The sequence below is a fragment of the Oncorhynchus nerka genome, linkage group LG27 (assembly GCF_034236695.1).
Source record: "Oncorhynchus nerka isolate Pitt River linkage group LG27, Oner_Uvic_2.0, whole genome shotgun sequence".
In the NCBI taxonomy this organism is placed as follows: domain Eukaryota; kingdom Metazoa; phylum Chordata; class Actinopteri; order Salmoniformes; family Salmonidae; genus Oncorhynchus; species Oncorhynchus nerka.
This window is the reverse complement of record NC_088422.1, coordinates 102,668,895-102,685,580: the sequence shown is the minus strand read 5'-3', so window position 1 is coordinate 102,685,580 and position 16,686 is coordinate 102,668,895. Positions and strand designations below refer to the sequence as shown.

Here is a 16,686-nt window from a genome sequence, read left to right as displayed (position 1 = left end):
CAGTCAGTCAGTCCTCTGTCTCCAGTCGGTCCTCTGTCTCCAGTCGGTCCTCTGTCTCCAGTCGGTCCTCTGTCTCCAGTCGGTCCTCTGTCTCCAGTCAGTCAGTCAGTCCTCTGTCTCCAGTCAGTCGGTCCTCTGTCTCCAGTCAGTCGGTCCTCTGTCTCCAGTCAGTCGGTCCTCTGTCTCCAGTCAGTCGGTCCTCTGTCTCCAGTCAGTCGGTCCTCTGTCTCCAGTCAGTCGGTCCTCTGTCTCCAGTCAGTCAGTCCTCTGTCTCCAGTCAGTCCTCTGTCTCCAGTCGGTCCTCTGTCTCCAGTCGGTCCTCTGTCTCCAGTCGGTCCTCTGTCTCCAGTCAGTCGGTCCTCTGTCTCCAGTCAGTCCTCTGTCTCAGTCAGTCAGTCCTCTGTCTCCAGTCAGTCGGTCCTCTGTCTCCAGTCAGTCGGTCCTCTGTCTCCAGTCAGTCGGTCCTCTGTCTCCAGTCAGTCGGTCCTCTGTCTCCAGTCAGTCGGTCCTCTGTCTCCAGTCAGTCAGTCAGTCCTCTGTCTCCAGTCAGTCGGTCCTCTGTCTCCAGTCAGTCGGTCCTCTGTCTCCAGTCAGTCAGGTCCTCTGTCTCCAGTCAGTCGGTCCTCTGTCTCCAGTCAGTCGGTCCTCTGTCTCCAGTCAGTCGGTCCTCTGTCTCCAGTCAGTCAGTCCTCTGTCTCCAGTCGGTCCTCTGTCTCCAGTCGGTCCTCTGTCTCCAGTCGGTCCTCTGTCTCCAGTCAGTCAGTCCTCTGTCTCCAGTCAGTCTCTGTCTCCAGTCAGTCAGTCAGTCCTCTGTCTCCAGTCAGTCAGTCAGTCCTCTGTCTCCAGTCAGTCAGTCCTCTGTCTCCAGTCAGTCCTCTGTCTCCAGTCAGTCAGTCCCTCTGTCTCCAGTCAGTCCTCTGTCTCCAGTCAGTCAGTCAGTCCTCTGTCTCCAGTCAGTCAGTCAGTCCTCTGTCTCCAGTCAGTCAGTCAGTCCTCTGTCTCCAGTCAGTCAGTCAGTCCTCTGTCTCCAGTCAGTCAGTCAGTCCTCTGTCTCCAGTCAGTCAGTCCTCTGTCTCCAGTCAGTCAGTCAGTCCTCTGTCTCCAGTCAGTCAGTCAGTCCTCTGTCTCCAGTCAGTCAGGTCCTCTGTCTCCAGTCAGTCAGTCCCTCTGTCTCCAGTCAGTCCTCTGTCTCCAGTCAGTCTCCAGTCAGTCCTCTGTCTCCAGTCAGTCGGTCCTCTGTCTCTCATTCAGTCGGTCCTCTGTCTCCAGTCAGTCAGTCCTCTGTCTCCAGTCAGTCAGTCCTCTGTCTCCAGTCAGTCAGTCTCTGTCTCCAGTCAGTCAGTCAGTCAGTCCTCTGTCTCCAGTCAGTCCTCTGTCTCCAGTCGGTCCTCTGTCTCCAGTCAGTCAGTCTCAGTCGTCCTCTGTCTCCAGTCAGTCAGTCAGTCCTCTGTCTCCAGTCAGTCAGTCCTCTGTCTCCAGTCAGTCGGTCCTCTGTCTCCAGTCAGTCCTCTGTCTCCAGTCAGTCTCTGTCTCCAGTCAGTCGGTCCTCTGTCTCCAGTCAGTCAGGTCCTCTGTCTCCAGTCAGTCAGTCCTCTGTCTCCAGTCAGTCAGTCCTCTGTCTCCAGTCAGTCAGTCTCAGTCAGTCAGGTCCTCTGTCTCCAGTCAGTCAGTCCTCTGTCTCCAGTCAGTCCTCTGTCTCCAGTCTGTCTCTCTGTCTCCAGTCAGTCAGTCCTCTGTCTCCAGTCAGTCAGTCCTCTGTCTCCAGTCTGTCTCTGTCAGTCGGTCCTCTGTCTCCAGTCAGTCGTCGGTCCTCTGTCTCCAGTCAGTCAGTCCTCTGTCTCCAGTCAGTCAGTCAGTCCTCTGTCTCCAGTCAGTCCTCTGTCTCCAGTCAGTCAGTCCTCTGTCTCCAGTCAGTCCTCTGTCTCCAGTCAGTCAGTCCTCTGTCTCCAGTCAGTCAGTCCTCTGTCTCCAGTCAGTCAGTCTCTGTCTCCAGTCCAGTCAGTCAGTCCTCTGTCTCCAGTCAGTCAGTCCTCTGTCTCCAGTGTCTCCTCTGTCTCAGTCGGTCCTCTGTCTCCAGTCAGTCAGTCCTCTGTCTCCAGTCAGTCAGTCCTCTGTCTCCAGTCAGTCAGTCCTCTGTCTCCAGTCAGTCAGTCAGTCCTCTGTCTCCAGTCAGTCAGTCGGTCCTCTGTCTCCAGTCAGTCAGTCCCTCTGTCTCCAGTCAGTCAGTCAGTCCTCTGTCTCCAGTCAGTCCTCTGTCTCCAGTCAGTCCTCTGTCTCCAGTCAGTCAGTCCTCTGTCTCCAGTCAGTCAGTCCTCTGTCTCCAGTCAGTCCTCTGTCTCCAGTCAGTCAGTCCTCTGTCTCCAGTCAGTCAGTCCTCTGTCTCCAGTCAGTCAGTCAGTCCTCTGTCTCCAGTCAGTCAGTCGGTCCTCTGTCTCCAGTCAGTCAGTCCTCTGTCTCCAGTCAGTCAGTCCTCTGTCTCCAGTCAGTCAGTCGGTCCTCTGTCTCCAGTCAGTCAGTCGGTCCTCTGTCTCCAGTCAGTCTGTCTCCAGTCAGTCAGTCCTCTGTCTCCAGTCAGTCAGTCCTCTGTCTCCAGTCGGTCCTCTGTCTCCAGTCGGTCCTCTGTCTCCAGTCGGTCCTCTGTCTCCAGTCAGTCAGTCAGTCCTCTGTCTCCAGTCAGTCAGTCAGTCCTCTGTCTCCAGTCAGTCAGTCAGTCCTCTGTCTCCAGTCAGTCCTCTGTCTCCAGTCAGTCGGTCCTCTGTCTCCAGTCAGTCAGTCCTCTGTCTCCAGTCAGTCAGTCAGTCCTCTGTCTCCAGTCGGTCCTCTGTCTCCAGTCAGTCCTCTGTCTCCAGTCAGTCAGTCCTCTGTCTCCAGTCAGTCAGTCCTCTGTCTCCAGTCAGTCAGTCAGTCAGTCCTCTGTCTCCAGTCAGTCCTCTGTCTCCAGTCAGTCAGTCGGTCCTCTGTCTCCAGTCAGTCGGTCCTCTGTCTCCAGTCAGTCAGTCCTCTGTCTCCAGTCAGTCAGTCGGTCCTCTGTCTCCAGTCAGTCAGTCGGTCCTCTGTCTCCAGTCAGTCTGTCTCCAGTCAGTCAGTCCTCTGTCTCCAGTCAGTCAGTCCTCTGTCTCCAGTCAGTCGGTCCTCTGTCTCCAGTCAGTCAGTCGGTCCTCTGTCTCCAGTCAGTCAGTCGGTCCTCTGTCTCCAGTCAGTCAGTCGGTCCTCTGTCTCCAGTCAGTCAGTCGGTCCTCTGTCTCCAGTCAGTCAGTCGGTCCTCTGTCTCCAGTCAGTCAGTCGGTCCTCTGTCTCCAGTCAGTCAGTCGGTCCTCTGTCTCCAGTCAGTCAGTCGGTCCTCTGTCTCCAGTCAGTCGGTCCTCTGTCTCCAGTCAGTCGGTCCTCTGTCTCCAGTCAGTCGGTCCTCTGTCTCCAGTCAGTCGGTCCTCTGTCTCCAGTCAGTCAGTCCTCTGTCTCCAGTCAGTCCCGGTGGTACAGCCCCCGGGAGATAGTGGCAGGGGTGTAAACAACATATAATTAGCTCAATTTAGCTCAGTCCTGTCTGACAGCTCAGTCCTGTCTGTCAAAGTTTGTATCTCAAATGCTTGAAAAATAAATTCTCGTATACTTTTCTTCAGTTTTGTATTGTGAAAGCTAACATGCCTTTCCTTTTCTCTTCCCATCTCCAGGGCGACCTCCAACAACAAAGTGTGTGATATGGTCGTTCTGGAGCTGAGCTATATCAACTCTAACCTGCAGCTGCTCATGGAACAACTAGAGGGGCTCAACAGCTCCGTGGAGGTCTACCAGAACATCCAGTGAGTAAACGGCACCCCTTTAAACAGCTCTCCTTTAAACAGCTCCCCTTTAAACAGCTCCCCTTTAAACAGCTCCCCTTTAAACAGCTCCCCTTTATACAGCTCCCCTTTAAACAGCTCCCCTTTAAACAGCTCCCCTTTAAACAGCTCCCCTTTAAACAGCTCCCCTTTAAACAGCTCCCCTTTAAACAGCTCCCCTTTAAACAGCTCCCCTTAAACAGCTCCCCTTTAAACAGCTCCCCTTTAAACAGCTCCCCTTTAAACAGCTCCCCTTTAAACAGCTCCCCTTTAAACAGCTCCCCTTTAAACAGCTCCCCTTTAAACAGCTCCCCTTTAAACAGCTCCCCTTTAAACAGCTCCCCTTTAAACAGCTCCCCTTTAAACCTGAATCCCTTTAAACCTGAATCCCTTTAAACCTGAACCCCTTTATACAGCTCCCCTTTAAACAGCTCCCCTTTAAACCTGAACCCCTTTAAACAGCTCCCCTTTAAACAGCTCCCCTTTAAACCTGAACCCCTTTATACAGCTCCCCTTTAAACCTGAACCCCTTTAAACAGCTCCCCTTTAAACCTGAACCCCTTTAAACCTGAACCCCTTTAAACCTGAACCCCTTTAAACCTGAACCCCTTTAAACCTGAACCCCTTTAAACAGCTCCCCTTTAAACCTGAACCCCTTTAAACAGCTCCCCTTTAAACAGCTCCCCTTTAAACAGCTCCCCTTTAAACAGCTCCCCTTTATAACAGCTCCCCTTTAAACAGCTCCCCTTTAAACAGCTCCCCTCCCTTAAACAGCTCCCTTTAAACAGCTCCCCTTTAAACAGCTCCCCTTAAACAGCTCCCCTTAAACAGCTCCTTTAAACAGCCCTTTAAACAGCTCCCCTTTAAACCTGAACCCCTTTAAACCTCCCCTTTAAACAGCTCCCCTTTAAACAGCTCCCCTTTAAACAGCTCCCCTTTAAACAGCTCCCCTTTAAACAGCTCCCCTTTAAACCTGAACCCCTTTAAACCTGAACCCCTTTAAACAGCTCCCCTTTAAACAGCTCCCCTTTAAACAGCTCCCTTTAAACCTGAACCCCTTTAAACAGCTCCCCTTTAAACAGCTCCCTTTAAACCTGCACCCCTTTAAACAGCTCCCCTTTAAACCTGAACCCCTTTAAACAGCTCCCCTTTATACAGCTCCCCTTTATACAGCTCCCCTTTAAACAGCTCCCCTTTAAACAGCATCTCTTTCTACTCCTCTTTTACCCCCAACCAGCCTACCTGTCATGCTACGTGTGGTCACGTGACAATTGGCCATAACATCATATATAATATAACCATCCTGTGATCTCTATAGTATAACCATGCAGTGATCTCTATAGTATAACCATACAGTGATCTCTATAGTATAACCATGCAGTGATCTCTATAGTATAACCATGCAGTGATCTCTATAGTATAACCATGCAGTGATCTCTATAGTATAACCATGCAGTGATCTCTCTATAGTATAACCATGCAGTGATCTCTATAGTATAACCATGCAGTGATCTCTATAGTATAACCATGCAGTGATCTCTATAGTATAACCATGCAGTGATCTCTATAGTATAACCATGCAGTGATCTCTATAGTATAACCATGCAGTGATCTCTATAGTATAACCATGCAGTGATCTCTATAGTATAACCATGCAGTGATCTCTATAGTATAACCATACAGTGATCTCTATAGTATAACCATGCAGTGATCTCTATAGTATAACCATACAGTGATCTCTATAGTATAACCATGCAGTGATCTCTATAGTATAACCATACAGTGATCTCTATAGTATAACCATGCAGTGATCTCTATAGTATAACCATACAGTGATCTCTACCGTAGTATAACCATACAGTGATCTCTGATCTCTATAGTATAACCATACAGTGATCTCTATAGTATAACCATACAGTGATCTCTATAGTATAACCATACAGTGATCTCTATAGTATAACCATACAGTGATCTAACCATACAGTGATCTCTATAGTATAACCATACAGTGATCTCTGTAGTATAACCATACAGTGATCTAACCATACAGTGATCTCTGTAGTATAACCACACAGTGATCTCTATAGTATAACCATGCAGTGATCTCTATAGTATAACCATGCAGTGATCTCTATAGTATAACCATGCAGTGATCTCTATAGTATAACCATGCAGTGATCTCTATAGTATAACCATACAGTGATCTCTATAGTATAACCATGCAGTGATCTCTGTAGTATAACCATGCAGTGATCTCTGTAGTATAACCATACAGTGATCTAACCATACAGTGATCTCTGTAGTATAACCATGCAGTGATCTCTATAGTATAACCATGCAGTGATCTCTGTAGTATAACCATACAGTGATCTCTGTAGTATAACCACACAGTGATCTCTATAGTATAACCATGCAGTGATCTCTGTAGTATAACCATACAGTGATCTCTATAGTATAACCACACAGTGATCTCTATAGTATAACCATGCAGTGATCTCTATAGTATAACCATGCAGTGATCTCTATAGTATAACCATGCAGTGATCTCTATAGTATAACCATGCAGTGATCTCTATAGTATAACCATGCAGTGATCTCTATAGTATAACCATACAGTGATCTCTATAGTATAACCATACAGTGATCTCTATAGTATAACCATACAGTGATCTCTATAGTATAACCATACAGTGATCTCTGTAGTATAACCATGCAGTGATCTCTGTAGTATAACCATACAGTGATCTAACCATACAGTGATCTCTGTAGTATAACCATACAGTGATCTCTATAGTATAACCATACAGTGATCTCTGTAGTATAACCATACAGTGATCTCTATAGTATAACCACACAGTGATCTCTATAGTATAACCATGCAGTGATCTCTGTAGTATAACCATACAGTGATCTCTATAGTATAACCACACAGTGATCTCTATAGTATAACCATGCAGTGATCTCTATAGTATAACCATGCAGTGATCTCTATAGTATAACCATGCAGTGATCTCTATAGTATAACCATGCAGTGATCTCTATAGTATAACCATGCAGTGATCTCTATAGTATAACCATGCAGTGATCTCTATAGTATAACCATACAGTGATCTCTATAGTATAACCATACAGTGATCTCTATAGTATAACCATGCAGTGATCTAACCATACAGTGATCTCTATAGTATAACCATACAGTGATCTCTATAGTATAACCATACAGTGATCTCTATAGTATAACCATACAGTGATCTCTGTAGTATAACCACACAGTGATCTAACCACACAGTGATCTCTATAGTATAACCATGCAGTGATCTCTGTAGTATAACCATACAGTGATCTCTATAGTATAACCACACAGTGATCTAACCATACAGTGATCTCTATAGTATAACCACACAGTGATCTCTATAGTATAACCACACAGTGATCTAACCACACAGTGATCTCTATAGTATAACCATGCAGTGATCTCTATAGTATAACCATGCAGTGATCTCTATAGTATAACCATACAGTGATCTAACCACACAGTGATCTCTATAGTATAACCATACAGTGATCTAACCATACAGTGATCTCTATAGTATAACCATACAGTGATCTAACCATACAGTGATCTCTATAGTATAACCATACAGTGATCTCTATAGTATAACCATACAGTGATCTCTATAGTATAACCACACAGTGATCTAACCATACAGTGATCTCTATAGTATAACCATACAGTGATCTCTATAGTATAACCATACAGTGATCTCAGTGATCTAACCATACAGTGATCTCTATAGTATAACCATACAGTGATCTCTATAGTATAACCATACAGTGATCTCTATAGTATAACCATACAGTGATCTCTATAGTATAACCATACAGTGATCTCTGTAGTATAACCATACAGTGATCTCTATAGTATAACCATACAGTGATCTCTATAGTATAACCATACAGTGATCTCTATAGTATAACCATACAGTGATCTCTATAGTATAACCATACAGTGATCTCTATAGTATAACCATACAGTGATCTCTATAGTATAACCATACAGTGATCTCTATAGTATAACCACACAGTGATCTCTATAGTATAACCACACAGTGATCTCTATAGTATAACCATACAGTGATCTATATAGTATAACCACACAGTGATCTAACCACACAGTGATCTCTATAGTATAACCATGCAGTGATCTCTATAGTATAACCATACAGTGATCTCTATAGTATAACCATACAGTGATCTCTATAGTATAACCATACAGTGATCTCTATAGTATAACCATGCAGTGATCTCTATAGTATAACCATACAGTGATCTCTATAGTATAACCATACAGTGATCTAATAACCATACAGTGATCTCTATAGTATAACCATACAGTGATCTCTAAGTATAACCATACAGTGATCTCTATAGTATAACCATGATCTAACCATACAGTGATCTCTATAGTATAACCATACAGTGATCTCTATAGTATAACCATACAGTGATCTCTATAGTATAACCATACAGTGATCTCTATAGTATAACCACACAGTGATCTCCACATAGTATAACCATACAGTGATCTCTATAGTATAACCATACAGTGATCTCTATAGTATAACCATACAGTGATCTCTAGTATAACCATGCAGTGATAACCATGCAGTGATCTCTATAGTATAACCATACAGTGATCTCTATAGTATAACCATACAGTGATCTCTATAGTATAACCATGCAGTGATCTCTATAGTATAACCATACAGTGATCTCTATAGTATAACCATACAGTGATCTCTATAGTATAACCATACAGTGATCTCTATAGTATAACCATACAGTGATCTCTATAGTATAACCATACAGTGATCTCTATAGTATAACCATACAGTGATCTCTATAGTATAACCATACAGTGATCTCTAACCATGCAGTGATCTCTATAGTATAACCATACAGTGATCTCTATAGTATAACCATGCAGTGATCTCTATAGTATAACCATGCAGTGATCTCTATAGTATAACCATGCAGTGATCTCTATAGTATAACCATGCAGTGATCTCTATAGTATAACCATACAGTGATCTCTATAGTATAACCATGCAGTGATCTCTATAGTATAACCATGCAGTGATCTCTATAGTATAACCATGCAGTGATCTCTATAGTATAACCATGCAGTGATCTCTATAGTATAACCATGCAGTGATCTCTATAGTATAACCATGCAGTGATCTCTATAGTATAACCATGCAGTGATCTCTATAGTATAACCATACAGTGATCTCTATAGTATAACCATACAGTGATCTAACCATACAGTGATCTCTATAGTATAACCATACAGTGATCTCTATAGTATAACCATACAGTGATCTAACCATACAGTGATCTCTATAGTATAACCATGCAGTGATCTCTATAGTATAACCATACAGTGATCTCTATAGTATAACCATACAGTGATCTCTATAGTATAACCATGCAGTGATCTCTATAGTATAACCATGCAGTGATCTCTATAGTATAACCATGCAGTGATCTCTATAGTATAACCATCCAGTGATCTAACCATACTGTGATCTCTATAGTATAACCATACAGTGATCTCTATAGTATAACCACACAGTGATCTCTATAGTATAACCATGCAGTGATCTCTATAGTATAACCACACAGTGATCTCTATAGTATAACCATACAGTGATCTCTATAGTATAACCATACAGTGATCTCTATAGTATAACCATGCAGTGATCTCTATAGTATAACCATACAGTGATCTAACCATGCAGTGATCTCTATAGTATAACCATACAGTGATCTCTATAGTATAACCATACAGTGATCTCTATAGTATAACCATGCAGTGATCTCCATAGTATCTCTATAGTATAACCATACAGTGATCTCTATAGTGATCTCTAACCATACAGTGATCTCTAAGTATAACCATACAGTGATCTAACCATACAGTGATCTCTATAGTATAACCATACAGTGATCTCTATAGTATAACCATACAGTGATCTCTATAGTATAACCATACAGTGATCTCTATAGTATAACCATGCAGTGATCTCTATAGTATAACCATACAGTGATCTCTATAGTATAACCATGCAGTGATCTCTATAGTATAACCACACAGTGATCTCTATAGTATAACCATACAGTGATCTAACCAACATGCAGTGATCTCTATAGTATAACCATGCAGTGATCTCTATAGTATAACCATCCAGTGATCTCTGTAGTATAACCACCTAACCATACAGTGATCTCTATAGTATAACCATACAGTGATCTCTATAGTATAACCATGCAGTGATCTCTATAGTATAACCATGATCAGTGATCTCTATAGTATAACCATGCAGTGATCTCTATAGTATAACCATGCAGTGATCTCTATAGTATAACCATACAGTGATCTCTATAGTATAACCATACAGTGATCTCTGTAGTATAACCATACAGTGATCTCTGTAGTATAACCATACAGTGATCTCTATAGTATAACCATACAGTGATCTCTATAGTATAACCACACAGTGATCTCTATAGTATAACCATACAGTGATCTAACCATACAGTGATCTCTATAGTATAACCATACAGTGATCTCTATAGTATAACCATACAGTGATCTCTATAGTATAACCATACAGTGATCTCTATAGTATAACCATACAGTGATCTCTATAGTATAACCATACAGTGATCTAACCATACAGTGATCTCTATAGTATAACCATACAGTGATCTAACCATAACCATACAGTGATCTCTATAGTATAACCATACAGTGATCTCTATAGTATAACCATGCAGTGATCTCTATAGTATAACCATGTATAACAGTGATCTCTATAGTATAACCATGCAGTGATCTCTATAGTATAACCATGCAGTGATCTCTATAGTATAACCATGCAGTGATCTCTATAGTATAACCATACAGTGATCTCTATAGTATAACCACACAGTGATCTCTATAGTATAACCATACAGTGATCTCTATAGTATAACCATACAGTGATCTAACCATACAGTGATCTCTATAGTATAACCATACAGTGATCTCTATAGTGATATATAACCATACAGTGATCTCTATAGTATAACCATACAGTGATCTCTATGATCTCTATAGTATAACCATACAGTGATCTCTATAGTATAACCACACAGTGATCTAACCATACAGTGATCTCTATAGTATAACCATACAGTGATCTCCATATATCTCTATAGTATAACCATACAGTGATCTCTATAGTATAACCACACAGTGATCTCTATAGTGATCTAACCATACAGTGATCTCTATAGTATAACCACACAGTGATCTCTATAGTATAACCATACAGTGATCTAATAACCATACAGTGATCTCTATAGTATAACCATACAGTGATCTCTATAGTATAACCATACAGTGATCTCTATAGTATAACCATGCAGTGATCTCTATAGTATAACCATGCAGTGATCTCTATAGTATAACCATGCAGTGATCTCTATAGTATAACCATGCAGTGATCTCTATAGTATAACCATACAGTGATCTCTATAGTATAACCACACAGTGATCTCTATAGTATAACCATACAGTGATCTCTATAGTATAACCACACAGTGATCTCTATAGTATAACCATACAGTGATCTCTATAGTATAACCATACAGTGATCTCTATAGTATAACCATGCAGTGATCTCTATAGTATAACCATGCAGTGATCTCTATAGTATAACCATACAGTGATCTCTATAGTATAACCATACAGTGATCTCTATAGTATAACCATACAGTGATCTCTATAGTATAACCACACAGTGATCTAACCATACAGTGATCTCTATAGTATAACCATACAGTGATCTAACCATACAGTGATCTCTGTAGTATAACCATACAGTGATCTCTATAGTATAACCATACAGTGATCTCTATAGTATAACCATACAGTGATCTCTATAGTATAACCATACAGTGATCTCTATAGTATAACCATACAGTGATCTCTATAGTATAACCATACAGTGATCTCTATAGTATAACCATACAGTGATCTCTATAGTATAACCATACAGTGATCTCTATAGTATAACCATACAGTGATCTCTATAGTATAACCACGCAGTGATCTCTATAGTATAACCACGCAGTGATCTCTATAGTATAACCATACAGTGATCTCTATAGTATAACCATACAGTGATCTCTATAGTATAACCACACAGTGATCTCTATAGTATAACCATACAGTGATCTCTATAGTATAACCATGCAGTGATCTCTATAGTATAACCATGCAGTGATCTCTATAGTATAGTATAACCATGCAGTGATCTCTATAGTATAACCATACAGTGATCTCTATAGTATAACCATGCAGTGATCTCTATAGTATAACCATGCAGTGATCTCTATAGTATAACCATGCAGTGATCTCTATAGTATAACCATGCAGTGATCTCTATAGTATAACCATGCAGTGATCTCTATAGTATAACCACACAGTGATCTCTATAGTATAACCACACAGTGATCTCTATAGTATAACCATACAGTGATCTCTATAGTATAACCACACAGTGATCTCTATAGTATAACCACAGTGATCTCTATAGTATAACCATGCAGTGATCTCTATAGTATAACCATGCAGTGATCTCTATAGTATAACCATACAGTGATCTCTATAGTATAACCATACAGTGATCTCTATAGTATAACCACACAGTGATCTAACCATACAGTGATCTCTATAGTGATCTCTATAGTATAACCATACAGTGATCTCTATAGTATAACCATACAGTGATCTCTGTAGTATAACCACACAGTGATCTCTATAGTATAACCACACAGTGATCTAACCATACAGTGATCTCTGTAGTATAACCATACAGTGATCTAACCATACAGTGATCTCTGTAGTATAACCATACAGTGATCTAACCATACAGTGATCTCTGTAGTATAACCACACAGTGATCTCTGTAGTATAACCACACAGTGATCTAACCATACAGTGATCTCTGTAGTATAACCATACAGTGATCTAACCATACAGTGATCTCTGTAGTATAACCATGCAGTGATCTCTGTAGTATAACCACAAAGTGATCTAACCATGCAGTGATCTCTATAGTATAACCATACAGTGATCTCTATAGTATAACCACACAGTGATCTCTATAGTATAACCATACAGTGATCTAACCATACAGTGATCTCTATAGTATAACCACACAGTGATCTCTATAGTATAACCATACAGTGATCTAACCATACAGTGATCTCTATAGTATAACCATACAGTGATCTCTATAGTATAACCATACAGTGATCTCTATAGTATAACCATACAGTGATCTCTATAGTATAACCACACAGTGATCTAACCATACAGTGATCTCTATAGTATAACCATACAGTGATCTAACCATACAGTGATCTCTATAGTATAACCACACAGTGATCTCTATAGTATAACCATGCAGTGATCTCTATAGTATAACCATACAGTGATCTCTATAGTATAACCACACAGTGATCTAACCATACAGTGATCTCTATAGTATAACCATACAGTGATCTCTATAGTATAACCATACAGTGATCTCTGTAGTATAACCACACAGTGATCTCTATAGTATAACCACACAGTGATCTAACCATACAGTGATCTCTGTAGTATAACCATACAGTGATCTAACCATACAGTGATCTCTATAGTATAACCATACAGTATAACCATACAGTGATCTCTATAGTATAACCATACAGTGATCTCTGTAGTATAACCACACAGTGATCTAACCATACAGTGATCTCTGTAGTATAACCATACAGTGATCTAACCATACAGTGATCTCTGTAGTATAACCATGCAGTGATCTCTGTAGTATAACCACAAAGTGATCTAACCATGCAGTGATCTCTATAGTATAACCATACAGTGATCTCTATAGTATAACCACACAGTGATCTCTATAGTATAACCATACAGTGATCTAACCATACAGTGATCTCTATAGTATAACCACACAGTGATCTCTATAGTATAACCATACAGTGATCTAACCATACAGTGATCTCTATAGTATAACCATACAGTGATCTCTATAGTATAACCATACAGTGATCTCTATAGTATAACCATACAGTGATCTCTATAGTATAACCATGCAGTGATCTCTATAGTATAACCATGCAGTGATCTCTATAGTATAACCATGCAGTGATCTCTATAGTATAACCATCCAGTGATCTCTATAGTATAACCACACAGTGATCTAACCATACAGTGATCTCTATAGTATAACCATACAGTGATCTCTATAGTATAACCATACAGTGATCTCTATAGTATAACCACACAGTGATCTCTATAGTATAACCATACAGTGATCTCTATAGTATAACCACACAGTGATCTCTATAGTATAACCATGCAGTGATCTCTATAGTATAACCATACAGTGATCTCTATAGTATAACCATACAGTGATCTCTGTAGTATAACCACACAGTGATCTAACCATGCAGTGATCTCTATAGTATAACCATACAGTGATCTCTATAGTATAACCACACAGTGATCTCTATAGTATAACCATACAGTGATCTCTATATCTCTATAGTATAACCATGCAGTGATCTCTATAGTATAACCATACAGTGATCTAACCATACAGTGATCTCTATAGTATAACCATGCAGTGATCTCTATAGTATAACCATACAGTGATCTCTATAGTATAACCATACAGTGATCTCTATAGTATAACCATGCAGTGATCTCTATAGTATAACCATACAGTGATCTCTATAGTATAACCATGCAGTGATCTCTATAGTATAACCATACAGTGATCTCTGTAGTATAACCACACAGTGATCTAACCATACAGTGATCTCTATAGTATAACCATACAGTGATCTCTATAGTATAACCACACAGTGATCTCTATAGTATAACCATGCAGTGATCTCTATAGTATAACCATACAGTGATCTCTATAGTATAACCATACAGTGATCTCTATAGTATAACCATACAGTGATCTCTATAGTATAACCATACAGTGATCTCTGTAGTATAACCATACAGTGATCTCTATAGTATAACCATACAGTGATCTCTATAGTATAACCATACAGTGATCTCTATAGTATAACCACACAGTGATCTCTATAGTATAACCATACAGTGATCTCTATAGTATAACCATACAGTGATCTCTATAGTATAACCATACAGTGATCTCTATAGTATAACCATACAGTGATCTCTATAGTATAACCATACAGTGATCTCTATAGTATAACCATACAGTGATCTCTATAGTATAACCATACAGTGATCTAACCATACAGTGATCTCTATAGTATAACCATACAGTGATCTAACCACACAGTGATCTCTATAGTATAACCACACAGTGATCTCTATAGTATAACCATACAGTGATCTCTGTAGTATAACCATACAGTGATCTCTATAGTATAACCATACAGTGATCTCTATAGTATAACCATACAGTGATCTCTATAGTATAACCATACAGTGATCTCTATAGTATAACCATACAGTGATCTCTATAGTATAACCATACAGTGATCTCTATAGTATAACCATACAGTGATCTCTATAGTATAACCATGCAGTGATCTCTATAGTATAACCATACAGTGATCTCTATAGTATAACCATACAGTGATCTATATAGTATAACCACACAGTGATCTAACCACACAGTGATCTCTATAGTATAACCATGCAGTGATCTCTATAGTATAACCATGCAGTGATCTCTATAGTATAACCATGCAGTGATCTCTATAGTATAACCATGCAGTGATCTCTATAGTATAACCATACAGTGATCTCTATAGTATAACCATACAGTGATCTCTATAGTATAACCATACAGTGATCTCTATAGTATAACCACACAGTGATCTCTATAGTATAACCACACAGTGATCTCTATAGTATAACCATACAGTGATCTCTATAGTATAACCATACAGTGATCTCTATAGTATAACCATACAGTGATCTCTATAGTATAACCATACAGTGATCTCTATAGTATAACCATACAGTGATCTCTATAGTATAACCATACAGTGATCTCTATAGTATAACCATAGTATAACAGTGATCTCTAAGTATAACCATACAGTGATCTCTATAGTATAACCATACAGTGATCTAACCACACAGTGATCTCTATAGTATAACCATACAGTGATCTCTATAGTATAACCATGCAGTGATCTCTATAGTATAACCATGCAGTGATCTCTATAGTATAACCATCCAGTGATCTCTATAGTATAACCATACAGTGATCTCTGTAGTATAACCATACAGTGATCTCTATAGTATAACCACACAGTGATCTAACCATACAGTGATCTCTATAGTATAACCACACAGTGATCTCTATAGTATAACCATACAGTGATCTCTATAGTATAACCATACAGTGATCTCTATAGTATAACCATGCAGTGATCTCTATAATATAACCACACAGTGATCTCTATAGTATAACCATACAGTGATCTAACCACACAGTGATCTCTATAGTATAACCATACAGTGATCTCTATAGTATAACCATACAGTGATCTCTATAGTATAACCATACAGTGATCTCTATAGTATAACCATACAGTGATCTCTATAGTATAACCATACAGTGATCTCTATAGTATAACCATACAGTGATCTCTATAGTATAACCATACAGTGATCTCTATAGTATAACCATACAGTGATCTCTATAGTATAACCATACAGTGATCTCCATATGAGTATAACCATACAGTGATC

The 16,686-nt window shown here is 40.1% G+C and overlaps 1 protein-coding gene across 1 annotated transcript in view; it reads left to right on the top strand.

Annotated features, from left to right (window-relative positions):
- The window catches only part of rhpn2 (rhophilin, Rho GTPase binding protein 2), a 123,233-nt gene that overhangs the window by 39,601 nt on the left and 66,946 nt on the right, over positions 1 to 16,686 (top strand). The window contains exon 3 of the mRNA XM_065012492.1: positions 3,672 to 3,800. Coding sequence (XP_064868564.1) covers positions 3,672 to 3,800 — 129 coding nt within the window. The remainder of the gene's footprint in view (positions 1 to 3,671; positions 3,801 to 16,686) is intronic.